The 22,984-nt window shown below is 31.2% G+C and overlaps 1 protein-coding gene across 1 annotated transcript; it reads left to right on the top strand.

The window, feature by feature from the left end:
- The first annotated feature begins 15,842 nt into the window (after positions 1 to 15,842).
- Positions 15,843 to 19,737, top strand: LOC132952844 (zinc finger MYM-type protein 1-like). The gene is made up of 6 exons (XM_061025304.1): positions 15,843 to 16,237; positions 16,419 to 16,538; positions 16,809 to 16,910; positions 16,980 to 17,039; positions 17,115 to 17,312; positions 17,479 to 19,737. Exons 1-6 carry the CDS (start codon positions 16,030 to 16,032, stop codon positions 19,587 to 19,589), a joined length of 2,799 nt encoding a protein of 932 aa, XP_060881287.1. The 5' UTR covers positions 15,843 to 16,029; the 3' UTR covers positions 19,590 to 19,737.
- The last annotated feature ends 3,247 nt before the right edge of the window (positions 19,738 to 22,984 follow it).

The following is a 22,984-nucleotide window of genomic DNA, read 5'->3' as shown; positions in this document are numbered from 1 at the left end:
TTGTTTATATGGTTCTCATTTGAGTCATAACTCATAAGCAATATATTTATTCCTATAACCATTGACATTGAATAAGGCCCTTATAAGTTATTAAAATGTTTGTGCTGAGGACAACAGTCCTTAAAAATGGTTTTACAAAAATATAAAATAAACGTAATATTGGAAATTGTATTTACTAAAGGTACTTGGGCCACTTTTACAAATTGTTAATGTTTATAGATAAATGACTAACATTTTAATATCACCATGGCCCCATCTTATTACCATGGACATTTTATCCTTAGAACACTAAGTTAAATAACCCAAAACTACTCCTACGAATTTTGATTCTGATACGTCAAATTGTTCAGAGAAATTACTCGGTAAAGAATTTATAATTTAAAAGAGGGGCTCTTATTTTGAAAAACAGAAATTTGGATCTTCACGGGACACTTCTTAAGTAGTACAAAAAATGTCAAGAATTTGAATACATGGTCTTTATTAAAGTAGGTAGATAACTATATTTAAAAATTCCAAAAATCAGATTTTAAATGACTGCATAATGCACTATGTTTGGTGAATCACCCTGTATGTATATAAGTGCGCTGACAATTTATTAATGTGCGTGTCTTGTAAAACCCGTCAAAAGTCGCACTATTATAGCATGGTCATTTTTCATTTGGGTAAATATTTTTAAAAACGCGAAAGTAAAAAACGAAAATAATAGTTCTCACTTTCATGCGATTATAATAATTATATTAATATTATAATATCATTTTGCCGTCTGTGTTGGTCACAACTTGTAAACATGTTCAACCCAATCATCAACTCTTTTAAATACCCACCTGTTACATTGATATAATATGATGTATTGATGTGGTTTTATTTTACTTTTAAAATGTACAATATTGTGAATTATACCATATTAATATTATACCTATTTTAGATATATAATGTACACTTATGTAGTTATGTATACTCTTTGAATTTCATTCGCTTTATGAAAGTTTCGTGAAACCCGCGAATTGTATAATTTATTTTTGAAATTCGTTTTGCGTGAAAGTAGATTACAATTTTTGTTTTTACGTAATTATATGGAAATCAACTGTAAAACACTATCGATGGTTTATTTGTATTTTTATTTTTATATATTTATCATAATATTATAGGTAGGTATATATAGTCGCCCTTTAGGCCGTACTCATAATTTCATGTAAAAATAAAATACGAAAACCACGATTTCTCGAGGAATGTTTTTTTAAAAATAATAATTATATAACCCGTGGCGAAATAATCGATTTAGAACAGTGCAAAACAGCTATATAGAGACGTTTGACAGATTTTAATAAATTAATTAAAAAATTTAATCGAAATTTAAACATTTTGTCTACAAATTCAACGTGAGAAAATAATGTGTTAGTGACGGTCGTCAAAAAACTCTTCGTTCACGATATCATGTTATATCCGTTCATTACAATATTATGTTTAGACGAACGTTATTACTAGGGCTCGGATGTTTATGCACTTAAAACTACTGTAATATGAATGCATTTATGCACTACAAATGTACGAAATATGCAATCACAATATGTGCTAAAAATGATAAATTATGCATTTATAGCCAATAAAAACACCAAAATATGCACAAAAAAATTTGTTATAATTCATAAAACAAAAATATAATATTTTTATTACCTAGTAGTTATTTTTATTTATTATTTTTTTTACTACAATTTAAAATACATTTTTTAAACTCACATAGCGTTTTATTTACTTTAATTTACATTATTATTTATTATTTATTAATTATTACATTATTAGCTTTACACTTTGCTATTATGGTTTTTATAATTTGATTGTAACTGCGTCTGTTATCAGTAAGTACATTTTTGTAGCGTGAAAAACTTTGTTCTACATCAACTGATGTTATAAGAGCATATTTGAAGAATGCAAGATCCTCAGCCTTCAAATCTTTTTCTATTCCTTCCATAGTATCAACTTCACCGGAATGTATTTTTGAAATTTGTACCAAAGTTATTAGACCGAAAATAGTCGATAATAAATATTTATATTTCACGTCAATGCGGGGTAGATTGTACTTACCACCTATAAAACTTATATATACAAATTGTAGAATTAATTGTGTAATTCAAATTGTTTTTTTAAAAAATGTACTGAAATAAGCATTTTTATTTTTAAAATCCCAAAATATGCAATTAAAATACAAAACCATTAAATATGCAAAAATATGCAAAATAAAAATAGTATTATTTGATTCAGTAGAACATGAATTAAATTTGTATCCATGTCAGCATTAAAATGGACAAATAGAAAAAAATATGCAATTTCATAAACATCCGAGCCCTAATAACTTATTATTATATTAATAACTTATTACATTTTTCGTCGATTATAGTCATTTCACTCTATTGGCCGCTTCTACCACCGAGATGGACGCGAGTTGGGTGCGTCCAAACGATTTTCCCAGTTATGAAACCATAAAATCACTAATAACTATTAACTAACAACAAGTTATAACTATATAATATATACCGCCTACCTACCTATCTGCAGCCTACCTATATATCTACCAACTATTATACTATATCGACCGAGTGGAAACAGACGATTTCCACCATTGGCATCATAAATCACGCGTATATGCATTATGATTTTTTTTTTCTCCATACTACACTGCTTATCATCACGTCGGTGGATAATAATTAATGACGAACAAAATATGTCCACCCGCGTACAATATAGTCGCCGTCGTCGTATACCTATTATATTATGACGCATTAAGGTATATTGCGCGCGGGCGCGAACGGAAGAGGTATTGTACAATGTGATAATAATAATTATTGCTTCCAGACGATAATATTATGTAACATAGCGCTTATTACTACACGACAAACCTATATACTAAAATATAATATTATATGCTATCCGAGCTGTCATGTTTTAGAGAAATTGGTCTTGCGGCCGGTCGAACCCGTCATCGGGTCGTCCGACTGAAATTGTTGACCCACCGCCGCGTTATAGAGGTACCTCCCGTTCGTATTATTATGATAGTAGTATACAACTCGTAACGAACTTGGTAACGAATTTTTCATAACTGAAATCATATAATACGTAAGTACACACATATTGTGTTATAGCGATGCGTCCACGTATATTTGAAAGGTCGTTGTTAAACGCGCGAATAGAGTGAGAAAAAAGTAAAATAAAAAAATATCAGACAATTATAAATATAAGTCTACGACAGTTGTAACAAACGTTATGTGAAAAGCAATATTACGGTACCCGACGATTTAAAGTTAAAAATATTTATGGCCAGATATCAACATATTTAATATAATTTATAGTCTGATAGTATATAATATGTGACCATCTTCTGTTATTTTAATATTATCGTAATACTTTGTAAGACTATTAGTTGGAAAACGAATAAATATTATTATTATATGGTATATTGGAACTCGTGAACTTATGATAATATAATATTATCCTCGAGAAGCCGCGGTTTCCAAGGAGACGTGATTTCAGCAAAGATCTACTCGTACAGTCTCTTTATCGGCTCAAAAGGACTGTGAGATTTAAAACATCCACGAAGCATAATATTCTGAGGGTGGTCAATTTACACAACCGCTGAACTGTGTATAGTCTTGATCTCGAAGTTTCGTTTCGAGGTCTCTACATTATATTATTATTATCACGTCACGGCGACTGCTATATTATTAATATTTATTAGATTCACCGGCGTGATTAGATAAATATTTTCTGCGGTGGTGTGGGATGTGTCCAAAACGATAAACTACTGCAGGTCTGTGCAGGAGAGGGATTCGTATAGTATCGTTTGAATGTACCTACCAAAAAATGATCACCAAATAAAGTGGACGAATTCAATCTTTTTGATATAAACAGATGATACTTCAGTGATAACATTAACGACTGATAACACAAAGCAAAAATAGAAAAATAAACGGTAGCGGTGTCGTATGCTATCTACACACTGAATGTTATCTACACATTGCTATTTACGTATATGAAGATTGTCAATGAATGTTCTTAATTAAAGTTGAAAAGTATTTTTCACATCAATAAAAAATGTTTCGAACGTATTTGTTGTGTTTATGGAGCGCCACCATTCTTCTTTAAACCGCCTTTCCAGCAAATTAGTGGCACCATGCGATTTTATACCATATTTCACCTTTATATGTCGCCAATAACATTCCATAGTTTGAGTTTCAGCTCCTGTTTGTGGATCAATGAAATTAATTTTATGATTCACGGTGTTTGGCAACGTAAGTATTTTGTTTTCACAAATTGCCCATCGGAATCTCGTTTGCGGCTATTTTTATAACATTCCTTGAGAACGCCACCACACTTCATTGCTAATATTATTGATTTTTTCTCAAAATTCTTGTTTAGTTAAGACACCTTTTTGTTTTAAAAAATTTACACAAGTATCATCAGTATAAATAATATGTCTATATAAATCACCAATTGAAGACATTTTGAACGCAACACAAATGACAAACACACGCGAATAATTCACAGACACAACTAATCGTTAAAAACCCGTGGGACTTTGTACTTTGTAGAGTGTAGATAAATATTTGTAGATAGCATACGACACCGCTAAGGTACCCGATAAGGTATTTGTAGATAGCATACGAAACTAGTATTCAGTGCGTAGATAGCATACGACACCGCTACCAAATAAACCAATTCCAATGGCGTGTCATATCAAAAAAAGAAAATATTATTATACTATATTGTGTATAATGAACTGTATTATGCTATAATAATGGCCATAGTTGCCATTGCTTTAGACCAATAAAATTAAAAAAAAAAAATTGTTATTATTTATATATATATATATATATTTTTTTTTTATTGATCTTGAGCCCGGCAGCTGAGGCCATTAGCTATTTTTTTAGTTTTTACTGTAAGTTATTAATTCGGTAGGAGGAGGAACACGTATGTGTTTAGTTTGGCAGAATTTTTGATTGGGCACCCGTAGGTATCTGCCATACCCGGGTGGGGGATGGCGACACTTGTTCTCCGGACACCGTGACTTGTCCGAAGAAAAATGCCGCCCATGGCCTAGGAATCGAACTCGGGTCGGGCTACAACTAGTTTGCGCACATTTTAAAATTTCCCTGCTAAAACCTGTAACTCGTTTGCGCACAACATATTGTAGAAGGAACCACTCGATTGCGCACAACATATTATATACAATAATATGGTATAGCCATGATTATTTTTTTTTTTTTTTTTTATTGATCTGAAATATACATCGACAACTAGGCCATTAGTACATGAATTTTAGATTACATTGTTAGTATTTTAGCATTTACATGGTTACATTAAATTAAATTGTACAATTCTGTTTTTTTTAAGAATAAAATTAAGTTTTTAACGTCTTGTGGGTTTGGTCCTAGTGCTTGACAAATTTGTTCTGATATGTGGTATTGATTTCGATACATGTTGTATTTTTGACATTCTGTGATGACGTGGTTGACCGTTAAAAGTACATTGCACGCGTCGCATAGTGGAGGATCGTCTTTGGTCATCAAATAGCTGTGAGTTAGGTGTGTGTGACCAATTCGGAGACGGTTTATTATGGTTTCTTCTTTTCTACTGAGTTCAAGATTTATCCATAGATTTATATTGTTTTTTATTTTATTGAGTTTGGTGTTGAGTTTTCGCCAGTAGGAATGCCATTTATTGTTTGTGTGTAGTTTAATTTCGTTTTTTGCATCTGCAAATGTGATGGACTTTATGGTTGCAGTTAATTTGGAGGTGATTGCATTATGGGCTTCTTGGTCAGCCATTTCATTTCCTGGAATGCCGATGTGGCCCGGAATCCATACAAACTGGATGTATATATTTTTATTTTCTGCAAGAAAAGTTTCTTCTTGTATTAGCTTAGTGATATCTGTTTGGTTTCGAGTATTTGTGATGGCAATTAAATTGCTGAGTGAGTCGCTAAGTATTATACATTTTGTTTGGTGGTTTGAATATTCAGTGTGGAAATATTTTACAGCTTTGTATATTGCCATCGCTTCTGCTGTGAATATTGATGCTTGAGGTGGAAGTTTGTATGCTATTGTTTGATTGTTTATTATCATAGCGAGACCAACACCGTCATTTGTTTTGGATGCATCAGTGTATATGTGTACACTGTTTGGGTGTTCTTGCAATATGTTGTTGAGCATGTTTTTATATATGGATGGCATTGTGTTTTCTTTTTTGAATTGAGTTAAAGTAAGGTTAACATTGAATGTTGTGTTCCAAGGGGGAAAAATGTACGGTTTTCTTTCTAAAATATTGTTTATTTTTATATTTTCTTTTTCGGCTTGCTGTATGTGTGCATTTATTACTTTGATGGCTGGATTGTTGATATTTCTTTTGGTTCTGGCACAATATAATAGCAGTAGTTTTTCTCTTCTAAGGTTAGGTGGGATTTCATTAGCAATGTTTCTAATACTCTCAATTGGGCTGGATTTGAATCCCCCTATTGAAAGTCTTATAGCAGTATTTAGTTTAGTTTGAACCATGTTTAAGTGGTTGGTTTTGGCATTTTTTAACAGTATTGATCCATAATCTGTTTTAGATCGAATTAACGCTTTATAGATCATTAAAAGAGATGCGCTGTCACCACCCCATGATGTGTGGGCAATTATTTTGATTATGTTGAGTTTTTGAGATAACGAGTCACGAATATTTTTTAGATGAGGTATCCAATTGAGTTTGGAATCGAATGTTATTCCTAGAATTTTAATTTTATTATGGTGAGGTATAACTAAGTTGTCTAGTATTATATTGAGATCTTTTATTTTTTTTTGTTTTGTAAATATAATACTTTTGGATTTGAGGTTAGAGAATGAGAAGCCAGTTTTTTTTGACCAATCTGATAAGCTGTTAGCACTTATTTGGAGTAATTCTTGGACGGTTTTTAGGTTTTTGCTTCTGCAAAAAATGTTAAAGTCATCGGCGAATAAATTAGCTTTTACAGGAACTTTGATTGTTTCGACAATATCATTAATGGCCAAGAGAAAGAGTGTGACTGCCAGTGATGATCCTTGTGGGATGCCGTTTTCTTGGTAGAACGTCTTTGATAGGGTATGTGATACTTTGACCTGAAATTGTCTTTCTTTTAGGTAGTTTGTAATATACATGAACATATTGCCGTTTGTTAAGATTTTGCTTAGTAGAGCTAGTATTCTATGTCTCCATACAGAATCGTAAGCCTTTGTTATATCCAAACTGATCATTCCGAGTATTTGTTTATGTTCGAATGCATTTTCTATTTCAGTTTTTATTGTAATTAAGTTGTCCATTGTTGATCTAGTGTGGCGAAATCCACTTTGCTCTTTAGAAAGTATTTGGTTTTTTTCTAAGAACCATGTTAATCTTAAGTTTATAATTTTTTCCATAATTTTTGTCATTGTGTTTAGGAGTGTGATAGGTCTGTATCCTTCAGTGGAATGTTTGTTTTTCCCTGGTTTAAGAATAGGAATTATTATTCCCTTTTTCCATTCTTTAGGTATAACTCCTGTGTGCCATATATTGTTATATATATTCAATAGAAATTTTTTTGCTGTTATGCCGAGGTTTATAATAAAACAATAAGGGATACTGTCTGGGCCAGGGCTTTTGCTCTGGCATTTATTTAGTGCAGTTTCCATTTCATTGAGTGTTATACTGGAGTTCAAGACAATTTGGTCGCTATTGTTCGGGTTTATCATTGAGATTATTTGTGAGTTTTCGAATGGTATTTTTATTCCGTTAATAAATTCTTGTGTGTAGATTTTGTTGCTAAAATTGTCTTGGAAGTAAGCGCCGATTTTTTCGGCGACATCTTCTGGAGCTGATGTTGTTCCTTGTTCGTCAGTTATATGAATTTCTTGGTTTCGGTTTATACCTTTCAATGAATGGATTTTGTTCCATATCTTGGATGAGTTAGTTTTGGAGTTTATGCTGGTTGTGAATTCTTTCCATGAGTTTTTTTTTTGCTTTTTTTAATTAAAAATTTGGCTTGGGCACGCAGTTTTTTGAGTTGTATGAAATTTTCTAAGGTTTTATTTTTTTTGTACGTGTTTAAGGCGTTCTTTTTATTGATTATAGCTCTTTTAATCTCATCATTCCACCAAGGAACTTTGGGTTTTTGGTTATGGTTTATACAGCTACCGATTGATATTTCTGCTGCTGAGGTGATTATGTTAGTTAATATTTTGACTGCGTTTTCTATATTGGATTGGTCATTATATTGTATTTTGGTAATTTCTTCCTCTATAATATCACTGAATAATGTCCAGTTAGGTGTTTTTAGATTCCATCTACGGTTTTTATTCGTATTAGTATCCCCTATCCTGTGCATGAAGTTTGTGAGTATAGGTAAATGGTCACTGCTATAGATATCAGGCAGCACTTTCCACTTGAGTCTTTGGGCTAAGGAGGATGTGCACATTGTTAGGTCGATAGATGATAAGGTTCCATTGGCTAGGTTAATGTGGGTGGGGGATGTGTCATTTAGAATTACAATGTTTTCGTTTTCTAGTATTTTTTCAATTATCTTGCCTCTATGGTCTGTTTTTTCTGATCCCCACATGGTACAATGTGCATTAAAGTCGCCTAATATCATAAATGGCTTGGGGAGTTGTTTAATTATGTTTTCGATGTCGGAAAATTCGATTTTAGTTTGGTTGGGTAAATACAAGTTGCATACATTTAAATTTATTTCATTGAGATGTATAGAAATGGCAATAGCTTCGAGATGGGTTTTTACTTTTATTTGCTTGCTAGGAAAGAATGACTTGACATAGATTGCTACACCACCGCTGGCTCTTAAACCATTAGTTCTGTTTTTAGTGTAGCATATATAGTTCCTTAAAGTTTTGTGGGTTTGGTCAGTAAAATTGGTTTCTTGTAAGCATATGAAATCGGGCGAATGCTCGGCTATTAGTATTTTTAATTCATTTATTTTTTTTTGAAAGCCATTAAGGTTCCATTGTATTAGTTTTGTGTTATGTGTGAGGTTGTTTTCTTTTTGATTTACATTCATTAGAATTTGAGAATTTGATTAATTTATTTGTATATGGGCTTTACGAGTATAACTCTTGTGGAGTTGCTTGGAATAGTAGATTTGCTAATTTGGTGAGTTTGGTTTTTGTTGCTCGGTCGTTTATCTTAGGTCTGACTATTTCGATGGTTTTTAACATTGAAGGTATGTCAACTTTTGCTTCTTCACAGAGAGAATGTATGTTAATTGATTTATTGGAGAAATTTTCAATTATGTATTTGAATTGGTAAAAAGAGATATTGATTTCTTCGTTTTCGGAAAATAGGTCTTGTGCAGATTTTAGGTGGTCCTCATCATTTGTAGCAATATTTTCAAGCGAATTGCTTTTTTTTAATTTTTTAATTTGATCTTGAGGTGTTTTCTTGTTTTTTTTTGATTCTAATAACTTATGTTCAAGGTTTTTGGTCTGATTAGGTTTCTCAATGTTTGGCTGTGTGTTTGATTGTTCAGAAATTGTTGGAGATGTAGGACAACTTGATGTTGGTAGAGATCTTTTGATTTGTTTATTGGGTAAATTTGTATTGGTCGTTGTTTGGCTTAATATATTTGAGTTTTGACTGTTTTTAGGTATGGCAATAGTATTTACTTCTGTTATGTCGTCATCATGTGTGGGATATGAGGACGTGGTGGGGGCATCATCTATTGTTGGTTTTTGTGTAATATAAATATTGTTGGTCATGGTATTTGGTTCTTTTTTGCAGTGATTAGATGTGTGGCCGCTTTGTTTACATGCGTAGCAAGTAAGAGTGTCGTCCGTTAGAAAAATTCTGAAGTCTGTATTGTCATATTTGATTATTATCGATCCGGGTACATTTGCTGTGTCGTCGGGGTGAATATATACCTGTCTCCTAAAACTACTGATGTGAGCGAGCTCATCTTGAAAACCAGCTTTAAGGAAGGTTATTGGAGATAATGTCTTGATGTTTTCTAGTAATAAGTGTTCGGTAATTACTTCATGAGGTATTATCGGGTGTGCGTTAGAAATTATAAATCTCTTGGCAGGGTTTACTAGACGACGAAATGGTATTTGATTTTCATTAACGGTTATATACGAATAGTTTTGTGTCAGTTCGTCAACAGTTATTTTGTCTCTAAAATGTATACAAAATCTGTTGTTCGAAATACGGGACGCAAAGATGATGTTTTTAGGCGGTGTTATTTTGCTAAATGCTTTAACATATTCTATTTGTGGTATTTCGTTTATCGTATTTAATATAATGGCTTGATCTTTCTTAGGAAACGTTGTGTTGGCTGTTGTTTCGGCAAAGGTTTTTGTGTTGTTTATTTTTGGTGGTGATGACAGTTGAGATAGTTTTTGGTTGTGCATATTAGATAAAATATCCGTAGACATTTTATCGGTTTAATTGGCCGCTATGTACCGGCGGCCGGTGTAATTTTGCGTTGCAATTACGAGTAAGATAAGATTACATACCTTTTTCGCTGTTGATTTTTGTGTGCATGTATATACTGATATTGCTATCGGGAGCTAAGAAATACGGAACACACGTGTGCTTGGGACGGAGGTCAAACACGTACTAAGCCATGATTATATTTTGTACATAATATTATTATATACCTACAACACAGCTTTACACAACACACGTGCCAACAGTGATATTAAGTATAATTGGTTTTTAGACGCAGATAATGGTCTGTAATCGGCAATATTACTTCGATAAACTTTATCAGTATTTATGACCCATCAATAAACTGGTACTATCGTTTTGAAATCGCAAACACAAATTTTTAGTTTTAGTTTCGACAATTCTCTCGTATAGCGCTTACAGAAATATGGATTACGAAATAACAAATATATACTATACGCGTCGCGGTAAAATGTGTGTTTCTATTAACAATTTTAAGTTTTCGAAGTACAGAAAATTAAAATGTGGGAATTTTTCATTTCGATGTACCAATAAAAAATGTAAGGCAATTGCTACATTAAATCCTCAGTGTACAAGTATTATTAATCATAAAAACGAACATAATCACAGTGAATATTCTGAGAACGCAGTACATAAAGATATTATCCGTAGTTCTGTTAAAAGAAAAGCCGTTGAAGAAATGCATACACAACCAAGTAAAATTATTAGACGAGAATTATTATTAAAATCAGATTATAATTTAAATCATGGTGACATGCATTTGTTACGAAATTCAATGTATGCAACTAGAAAAAAACATTTCCCAAAACTCCCAAAGACTGTTAACGAGGCTGTATTACAGCTGAAAGAATTCCAAGTTAAATTTAAAGATGAACAATTTATGTATTTCAGTGATGATAATAGTGTAGTATTGTTTACATGCTCAACAAATTTGAGTGCTTTATGTGATGCTCCACATGTATTTGGAGATGGAACATTTTCTTATTGCCCAAAATTATTTACACAGCTGTATACCATTCATATTTATCAAAATTATTTTTACGTACCAGTAGTATTTTGTTTTTTAGAAGATAAACATACGTCAACATACACAACTATGTGGGAAACACTTCAAAATCTTTGTACTCACATTCTCGATCGGCAACTTATTATTAAAGAATTTCATGTTGATTTTGAAAAATCAGCTCATAACTCAATTTTAAATGTCTTTCCACAGTGTAAAATTGTATGCTGCACATTTCATTTAGCTCAATCTTGGTTTCGTCGAATACAAAAAAGTAGTAAATTATTACGGGAATATAAAAATAATAATTCAGATGTAGGTAAATGGCTTAAATATTTTTTTGGTTTGCCGTACTTGCCACCCGATGAAATAGAAATAGCATTTTCAAATTTAATAGCTATTGCTCCACCTGATGGATTATACTTCTCTGATTATGTTTTTTCATCATATATATCACCTAATTCAAATTTCAATACATCCCTGTGGGCAGGAAAACCAGATGATTTACCCAGAACAACGAACGGAGCTGAAGCATTCCATAGGCATTTTAATAATCAATTCTATAACCCTCATCCACACGTATACCAAGTAATAGATGTTATTTTAAACATTCAATCAGAAACTGATCTTAAACTGAATTCAATAAAAATGAATATTAATAACTATCGCCGGAAAGAAATATTACAAAAAATTGAGTACATGAACAATTTGTGGACAAAATATTCAAATAATGAAATTGATCAATTGAATTACTTGGAACAAATGGGCAACCGCTTTTAAACATAAATAGATGACCGCTAAAATAAAAATTAATTGTACATATTCTTTAACACAACACACCAAAAATACATTTTTAACCACACCAGTGAAGTTAAAATATTCACTGACAGTCCTAAGTCTGTAAAAGTGGGAAGGGAAATGTGTGCGCAAACCAGTGGTTACACTAGAAATAATCTGTGCGCAAACGAGTAGTAAAAATGTGCGCAAATGAGTTGTAATTTTAGTAAAACCCCTCGGGTCGACTGCGTCGCAGCCGACGCCTTAGTCCGCTCGGCCACTCCGTCCCCCTATTTATATATTTATGTATTGCCCGCATATATATAATTATTAATATTAAATGTATTATATTTTAAAACTTTTATGGTTTGAACCAAAATAGACATAACAATTAAACATATTATATTATGAAAATATTTAAAAAATGAAAATGCATTATTAATCATTATTTTTAAACTATACCTAAAAAAAAAAAAGCCACGCAATTATGTTTCTTTGTCAAAAGGTTTTGTTTTATAAGACTTTTGTGTTCATAATTTTCCGTATAAACTCGAGGACTCTGAGGTTTTCCAATATAATATTATGTTTCTGGGATCGAGCTCAATTTCTGCAGTTTATTTTGTAGGCTCTATCGACGAAATTGTTATAAACTATTAAAATAGTCCTCAAACTGAAGCTGTGTACCTTTACTGATTTAAATAACCGAAATAATTTACATAAATTAGTATACGCATCCGGTCGGAACATAGAATTTTCGATAACAATATACGATTGTTAATAACATTAAGCATGATTATAATAAGCTTCGTTCGCCGTATATTCAAACGTCGATGATACGCGTGCTCATATTATTATATAAATATAATATAATGCACTTATGTACTTGTCGGACATATTATTCTATAAAATATTTAAATATTTTGGAAGACAAAGATATGTGTAAATATATCTAAATATGTACATGATATATGCCATGGACACATTTCAGGGTGGCATCGGCTTAATTATAGTATCGCAATATCCACGCCGACAATAGAAAAAAAAAAAACAATAAAGCGTTTGAAATAATATAACTTTGATGAAGAGGTGTGCACCCCCCCCCCCCCAAAAAAAAAAAACCTAATCCGATAAACGATAAAAATATGTACCGTAAAATAGAAAGACATTTTCATAAAAATAACCTAACCCCCTGACCTCCCAAAAAAAAACATAAAATGTGAAGCCTTTTTCTGCCCAAACCTACGTTTACCGGTTAGTCGTCCATATATCATTATAAAAATACGATAGTATAAATAAATAATATTAATATGTTCCGATACTACGAACGATTCCGTTCCCATTTCCAAAACCTGAGCTCGAATATTGTAAGTAAATATCAATATAATAATATGTAGGCACGTCATCAAAATATTATTATGTCAGTCGTTTTGACTGCTCGTCTATTACCCGAATTAATTGGACAGTAAATGCGTGTGTATATCCACGTGCCCTCTTTAACACACAGAGGACTAAATCGAATAAAAAAAACAAAATTATAATATATTTTAATTTATATTATATAGTAGTAGCTTTATATATCCGCAAATGTATAAATGTATTATGTATAAATACGCGTGGAAAATGCGCAGTAAAATATTAAATAAGCGCCATAATAAAGCGATTTAAAAACGCAACGAACCAACCTATATATAGGACGTATATGTGCGCATTTATAATACTTGTGGACGGGTTCGACTTTTTAATCGAACCATTTAAAAACATCGATTCGAAATATAAACCGGCGAAATAAAAAAAAATTGGGCGTACAAGACATTTAAATAAATTTTAGTATTATATTAGTACCTATTACCTAAGTATATAGGTATACATATATTATAATGTTAAGTAGATAACAATATAATAATATCATTGGCGCAAATAGGGCCAATGTCAAAAAGCATATTATTTTTTTTTTAACGACGGTCTACATAACGCTGTTTGTTTAAATAAAAAATGGCTAATTTACTATTATATCTGCCATTGAGTCGATCAAATATAAATTCAATTTTGTCGAAAAGTATGACATTATATAATAATATAGTGCGCAATATCATTGCACAATTCCGCAGTATGCCCCAGGTATAATAAAGAGTAGATATTGCTCGGAATAATCGACTATATATTATTATGTTATGTGGGTACATCATAAAATTATTTAAAAAAAAATAATATTAATAACAATATAATACTGCGGCGGTAATGTGCGTATAATATATGAACGCACTTCCAGGGGTGGACTGGGAATAAAATTAGCCCCGGGGAAACCGGAATTTCGGCCCAATTTTCGGCTAATAATAAAATATTTATATAAGTTATCGGGACAAATTTATTCAAGCAGCCCAAATTTTCGTCAGGCCCAGGCGGGGATCGCTCGTCGGCCACTCTAGTCAGTCCGCCCCTGCGGCACGACTGCATGTAAAACTTTAAAAGTATATACAGAGTGATTCACCAAGCATAATCATCTCCCCCCCCCAGTTTTATCCTTGAACAATGTATTATTCAAACTCTGATTTTTAGAAGACGTATACTTTTTAGCTTAAAGACAATATTTTAAAATACTCGACTCTTATTTTTTTATCCTGTGGAGATACAAACTTCGCTTTTTTTTTTACCGTAAATGGCGTTAGTCGGACGATTAAAGGAAAGATTAATTACAAATTACAATAATCGGAATTAGACTATACGTATGCATTATTAAAGGAATAATAATATAAAAATATGATTTTTTCGATCATCAAACTTAGATTATATTTTATATTCAACATAATATTAAACATTTGGAACATTTATTGAATTGTTGACTTTGACCGCATGTCTTACCAGAAATATAGGCATTGGCGCCATTCGGTATCGTCCTAATAACGTTGCACGTGGACGTTTGGATGAACAATAAGTCTAAGTAACATCCAGGCTGCATCCTATAACTGTTAAACTAAGAATACAACATGATTACAGTACAAAGAATTGATTACCTATATTATCAAACACACAGTTCAACCTCCTCCCCCCCCCAAGCCCGGATTAAGGGGGGGGCCAGGAGGGGCCATGGCCCTGGGCCCACGGATATTAAACAAAAGTGGGCCCTTGGCGAATAGTACTTTTTTTATTAAATCAGAAATATTTGGATATAGTAATAATAGTATATTTCGTAAATCAAAACTCAAAAGAAACATGTAAAATATAATATATTAAATGCGATAAAATACAAAGATTTGCAATGATAATAAATAATAATATAAACTTATATCATTATTATTATTATACATTAACGTTTCCTATAAGCTATACGCCTATACATAGAGTACTCTGTGGTGGGCTAAATACTATATTGATAATGGATATGGAATATGGATATCACCTATGTTATTATTATGCTATCGACTATCGTCTATTTTTAGCAGGATGATAATGATAATGCAATGGAATTATAGGAATCACGAGTACAGTCTGTACTACAGTGAATACCGTCGATTACGATTTACGACGGTTGAAACATCATTACTAATAATAGATTTAGTTATCAAACTGTTTTTGATGATAAAACATATTCCTCAATAATTATTATTTATTAACCAGACGAATTCTATTTATGTTATTTTTCTACGATAACAATACTGAAACAAGTCTTGTCTCTTGTATAGTCTTCAGTCGAAGTCATAATAACGTTTAACGTTTAACAGTGGTTAGTGTTAGTGTTTTGTTTTACAAATACAACTTATAACTTATATTATTGAAATTTGAAGTAAAAGTCGAATATGAGTGGCTGTAAAAAATATTTAAGCGGTGCTCAGAAGAGAAAAAAGAAGAAAGAAGATCTTTTAATGACATCTGCTGTTAAGTGCAATAAAATAACTGGATTTTTTTCTTTAACTAATGAAAGTGACGATAAACTAGTTTCAAATGTTATAGAAATAGATCATAGTATCTCAAAGGAAAATATAAACAATGAAACTAATATCAATTGTAAGTACCTTTGAATTTTAACTAGAATAATGAACGCATTCAAACAATAATATTTATAATTTATCATATTATATAACCCATGTTATGTTCATTGTTCAAACACTTAAGTTAAAAAATAAATGTATTTAAATAATTAAATATAATATATCAATATAATAAACATTTTCAATAATTATGTTAGGTATTGTGGATGGTACTGTGGATGGTATTGTGGATGGTATACTTGATGACACTATTGATATAAATAATCATTATAATATACCAGAAGAAGTTAATGCTATTAGTATTGCATGTATGTCATGTAAGTATATAAAATAATATATTAATAAGTAATTAGTATAATACAGTTTAAAATAGGTAAAGTATTTAAATAAAAGTATTTGATTCTTAAATACAAACACATCCAAGACCGTATTTAAAATACTTTCCAAATACTTTATTCGAGAAGTATTTAAAAAGTATTCTAAATACAATAAAAATATTTAAATACATTTACTCAAATACTTAACAAGACTGGACTATAATATAAATAATATAATACATTTTAAATTTAAATATTAATTTTTTTTAGATGATAATGCCAAAAATGTTTCCAGTAATTTAAAAGATAAAATTAATTTGCATGTTGACTTAAAAGAAACTGTTCAGACTGATCACTTAAACAATACTCATTGTAAGTACCTATCAAATATAAATTAATTATAGGTATCTATAGTTTAAATTTTAAATTATTTATTTGTAGGTTTATCACCGGCCAAACAAAATCAAAGTAATAATGGTCTTGAAAATACTAATTCTACTTGTAAGTATAAAAATTAATTTTTTTCACAATATTTGGTGGTTAATGTTTTATTTTCAATATTTGTTATTATTAAAGCTGTTAAGGATACTACGAATATTGGTACAATACATCATGCAGATATTGATGATAACAGCTTTGATGAATTAACCGTTAAAGATCCATATTTTTGGCCAAGTAAAATAAATGATGATTTTGTGGATTATTGTATTAAAAAAGGGCCATCATTTTTTCAAAATAAACAAAAATCGTATACTCAATCTGCACGCATTAGTGGTAAATATAGTACTTAATCATTATTTATTTTTATTGTTATTACTTGTTAAATTTTTTTAATAATTTTCAATAAAGAATTTTTTTTAATAAAACATTCTTATTATAATTTATTTATGTTTATATATCATTGATGTTTAATAATTAAGTTAATTTATTTGATTTTTAGATCATAAAAGACATTTAACGCCTGCAATGTTTGAAAGAACTTTACCTAATGGACAAATATGTGATCGGCTGTGGCTTTTGTATTCTCCAAGTCAGGGTTCAGTATTTTGTTTTATGTGTAAGCTTTTTTCAAAGAATCGTGAAAACTCTTTTGTAAAAAATGGGTTTGATCAATGGAAAAAATTTGAAAAAATATCATACCATGAAAACAGCATGTATCACAGAGAAGCAAATACTACATGGCTACTTCGAGAAAACTCATTAAATTCCGTAAATCAACAAATCTGTAAGCAAATATCTACTGAAACTCAATATTGGATTGATGTTTTAAAACGCGTTGTAGCAGTTATTAAATATTTATCTTCACGTGGTTTACCATTTAGAGGAGACAATGAAGTATTTGGAGTAAAAAATAATGGAAATTACTTAGGACTTCTTGAACTAATTTCTGAGTTTGATCCATTTTTGAAAACCCATATTGAATTGCACGGTAATAAAGGGAGAGGTCATCCATCATACCTATCTACAACAATTTTGAACGAATTAATAACTCTGATAAAGAGACGTGTTATTAATTATATTGAAAATGAAATCAGAGAAAGTAAATATTTTTCATTAATTTTGGACTCAACTCCGGATTTATCTAAGGTAGATCAAATGGCAATAGTATTAAGATATTGTACATCACATAATGTACAAGAGAGATTATTAGAGCTTAAACCTATTGATAGTCACAAAGGTGAGTCAATCTTTAAATTGTTAGAAGATTTTCTTAAAAATTCTAAACTTGATATTTTAAATTGTCGCGGTCAGTCATATGATAATGCTCCTAATATGAGTGGAACTTATGAAGGACTACAAGCATATGTAAAAAAAAAGTGTGATTTAGCTATTTATGTACCTTGCACTGCTCATTCACTTAACCTAGTCGGAGTTCACAGTGTGAATTGTTGCTTAGAAGCAGTAAATTTTTTTGGGTTTCTTCAGTCACTGTATAATTTTTTCAGTAGTGCTACTCACAGATGGAATATATTAACTACATCTATAGAAAAAAGTGATAGTAATCGATTACTAGTATTAAAATCTTTAAGTGATACTAGATGGTCATGTCATACAGAGTCTTGTAAAGCATTAATAAATAATTACACTAAAATTATTGAAGTATTAGAAACTATAATAAGTCCTAATAGTAAAGAAAATGAAGATACTAAAAGAAATGCTAGACCATTATTAAAAAAAATTTTAAAAAAAGAAACTGGATACATGGCACTTTTATGGAATGACATTTTAGAAAGATCCAACAAGACCTCAATACAGTTGCAAACAATAAATTGTGATCCTTTAAAAGCTCTTAATTTACTTATATCATTAAAGCATTATGTATCAAATTTGAGGAAGTGCAGTACATTATATGAAAATAAAATAAATCAACTTAGTCCTAAAATAAAAGAGAAATACTCCGATGAACAAGAGAGAATAAAAAAAAAGAAATTTCCAAATGACTCTGGTTGTAATCAGGTATCTTTAAGTGGTCATGACAAGTTTAGAGTAGAGACTTATTATGTTATTATAGATAGTTTTTGTTCACAATTAGAAAAACGAATTGAAGCTTATAGTTTTCTAAAAAACAATTTTTTGTTCATCACAAAATTACATGTTGTTTTACCACAAGATACTGATGAAGAAGAAGAAGTTAATAAAAGTCTTGAAAATTTTATTTTATTGTATAAAAAAGATGTTGATAATACTATACAAAATGAAATTATACAATTCAAAAAATATTGGTCTATCAGTAAACCTTCATATGATGACACACAAGATTATCTGCTAGATATTTGGAAGCATTTCAATGAAAAAAATCTATTACTTTCTTTTCCTAATTTGTATACTGCAATTAAAATATATCTAACCATACCTATTGCAAATTGTTCGGCTGAAAGAGCATTCTCCAAATTAGCTCGAATAAAAAACAAGTATAGAACAAGCTCTTCTCAAGAAAATTTAAATAGTTTTATGGTTTTGTGTTCAGAGAGTGATGTTTTGGAGGTAATTAATACCGATGATATAATTAAAGAGTTTGCTGCCCAAAAATCTAGAAAAAAATATTTTTAATAAAATTTTTATTTTTGTATTTAAAAAAAAAATAAGAAATAAATTGATGAATATATTTTTTTTTCTGAAATATTTTTATTTGTGGGTCACCAAAATTTTGATTATGGATATGGGCCCCTAAAATTGTTTGGCCCCAGGCCCAAAATTATCTTAATCCGGGCTTGCCCCCCCCCTACTGTAATATTATACGAAATCTTTTTTTGTGTAGCTGTATAATATAATTATAATTTATAACGCGTCTTTCAATTTGTAATTTATAATATCTCCCGACCCCATAAATGTTTTTCTGCGGAACGCAACTGCGGTCAATACGATGATAAAACGTCATTGCATATACATATTATAACGAACTGCGTGTACTCCCACAAAAGTTTATAGTTAATTTTTACTTTTTCCGCGAGAATGTGGTTTTCGTTAATAATATATCACCTATACTTACCTATTATAGACCATCGATGCATACATAAAAACATCAAGTTTTTTGTTTCGTTTGAAAATTATTAGTGTCTTATGTTCGCCAAAAGGAAATCGCCGCGGTCGTGTTTTATTACATGTCCGATTTCGCTGTGGCCACAATACTCGTACGCCGGGAGAAGTAATATTTTTTATTCCACTTACAAAAAACTGGAATCGTAAAAATCTCTTCAACCGACCCATTATGGGTCTCGCCGCGATCGCATACGATATGAGCGCGCGAAAGGTGACGAATATCGTGAAACGTTTTCTTCGTCCGTAGATTTTTGTATTTTTTTCCCATTTGTATACATATAGGTACTTTTGATTCGGTGAGTAAATTAAAAAAACGTTATCGCAGTGAGGTTTCGAAAAACTTCGTTTTTAATTCGCACGAAAATCGTATACTGCAGTTGTAGTAGGCGTGTGCATTGTTGTACAGTATTGTATTACGGTTAATAATAATAACATTATATCAATGTAGATATTAAAAACGCGCGAGTGGCTGGACATAAGTGTACATTATAAGTACATTATGATAATATACTACAAGATCATGTTTCGCAGTTTAATTTTTGAATTTCTCTAAAGTCGCGGAATACTTTCACGGTAAATTTATTATTATTATTATTATATGATTACGCCTATCTACACCATGTGTGCGATTCGTAATTATATTATTGCGATTTCGTCCGAATCGTGTTGATAAAATAAATAAACTAGTTCGTCAACACACGCGCGCACCAGAAAATATGACCATACGGCCGAGGGAAAGTCAACGTTTATAATATATTGAACGTATATTATAATATACGAGAAAATCATAGATTTCATTCGGACCAACGCGTTATGCACAATTACGTTTATCGTCACGCAAATAGGAAAACGGTTTAGGGGGGCTAAAGTCCCGAGAAATTGTTTTTAAAAATCATAATATATATTGAATTGTTATAATAATTTTATGGGGCTTTGGGTGGTTTTTTGGGGGAGGCTAAGCTCCGCCAACCCCCCCTCCCCCTATTTGCTACACTGACCCTAAGTCTTCCGTAAACTAGATGGTCGTGTTATGATATTGTATTGCCGCGTAAATGCGTTAAACAACATCACTTCTTACACTCAGCAGTGGTGGCCAAACGGTCGATAGCCGTCGACTGGTCGATCTTGGACGGTTTCTAAGTCGATCCCACCTCATTAATTATCGTCATACGTTTTTCATTTAGTAGATACACTTGTTAAATACATATTTCTAATTCACCAGTTAGTGTGAAATGGCATTTTCTCACATGAAAGTTACTATAGCTGAATAGGTACCGAGCTATACTTTCTGATGGTTATTTGGAGAAGCGTTTTCGTTTAGCAGTTAGCGACAATTACTGAGATGATAACTAACAGGCCGTGCTATGCAACGACACGCTTCTACATCAACATTACAATAATGTTAATACATTTTTAAATTATATAGAAATTTAATGTGAGACACTCATTATTTTAGATAACTTTACACTTTTACTTTATTATTTATATAGAATACTTTTTTTTACATTAGAGTCGATTCTAATAGGAAAAATATACCTTCAGTTGTAGATCTCAATAAAAAAAAGTTTGGCCACATACCCCTGTAATATATTGTTAATATACTTAAATTCATATGGACAAACATATTATTGTAAACAGCTGTAAATGCATATGATATATATATCTGAATTATATTGTTTTATTATTGACTATAATTATTATACGTAGCCACGTAGGTACGCATCATAAAGTTCGAGTGACGTGACGTCAGGAAAACTTAAAAAACTTATATAAGTTAAATCACTGACAACGCAACGAATTACTCGATCTTTTTTTATGAACAACCTCGTACGCGGCAGAAAAGTGCACTTTCTGCAATCATTCGCTCTGCCGATATTGTGTGTTTGTGACTTTACATTTTAAAGATTTTTCATATTTATAATAATTATTAACTCATCGGAAATCACGTCAATATCAAGTACAGAGTAATGGCGATGAGAAATAGAAAACATTTTTTTTTTCAAAAATTCAATATCGTCATTTATAACGATTTAAAATTTAAAAAATAACATTTCCAATGAACGTAGGTATTTAAAAAAATTTCTGAGAAAAAAATTGTTTACTTCTTTGAAATAATCGCCCTCCGCAGTGTAATAACTGCTGTGAGACGAATAAATGGCGTTTGGCGATGAAAAAAATTTAAAATTTAAAAAAAAACCTCTTTACAGGTATACTCTTCGTTGATCTGTAAGCGCAGCTCCTGCGGGTTAGGTTATGGATTCGATGTCACAATAGACCTCTGCTGCAGCCATACAATATTTAATATTATGTATGCACATTGGACTTACACGATTATTTATATAATAAACGCGAGTGCGCGCGTAATTTAGCACAATAATCACTCTGAAACCAGTTATATCGGTATATGTATATAGGTACGCAAACCATTGTATCGATTGTTCTACGTGCAAACAAAAATAAATGTACAATGCATGTCCATTTACAATAAGAGCCGGATTTCGATGTCCTATTAGTACAATAATATATTATATTATTATCGCATTATTATACTGTGTGTGTGTACGGACACTCTACGATGCATATTATAATATATAGTCTAATAAGCTCGCGCGAGTATATTATTATAATAGTCCTCTCCGAGTGGCTCGTTTTTCTCAATGCAATTAAAATTACATTTGCCTCAAAACTGCACCAGAGGCGTGCCCACGTTTGTCGGTTGTGGTTTTGTTTTTTTTTTTTTTAGGGTCCGACGAGTCTTCGTATTAATCTCCAATTGTAATCAATTTTTTGCACATTTCTCGTTTATCCGCCAGCAGGGAATAATATATAACACGACGGTGTATATTAGATTTCATACGCGATTTCGACTAGCCATCGTACGGCCATGGTCAAAGGTGGGGGCATTA

The sequence above is a fragment of the Metopolophium dirhodum genome, chromosome 9, assembly GCF_019925205.1.
Source record: "Metopolophium dirhodum isolate CAU chromosome 9, ASM1992520v1, whole genome shotgun sequence".
In the NCBI taxonomy this organism is placed as follows: Eukaryota; Metazoa; Arthropoda; class Insecta; order Hemiptera; family Aphididae; genus Metopolophium; species Metopolophium dirhodum.
The sequence above is the reverse complement of the archived record's forward strand: the minus strand, read 5'-3'. Positions and strand labels throughout refer to the sequence as shown.

Coding starts and splice junctions, on each gene's coding strand:
- LOC132952844 (XM_061025304.1), top strand. CDS start 16,030: ATGAGTGGCTGTAAAAAATATTTAAGCGGTGCTCAGAAGAGAAAAAAG. Junction 16,911..16,979: donor TCACTTAAACAATACTCATT/GTAAGTACCTAT, acceptor ATTTATTTGTAG/GTTTATCACCGGCCAAACAA. Junction 17,313..17,478: donor TCAATCTGCACGCATTAGTG/GTAAATATAGTA, acceptor TTTGATTTTTAG/ATCATAAAAGACATTTAACG.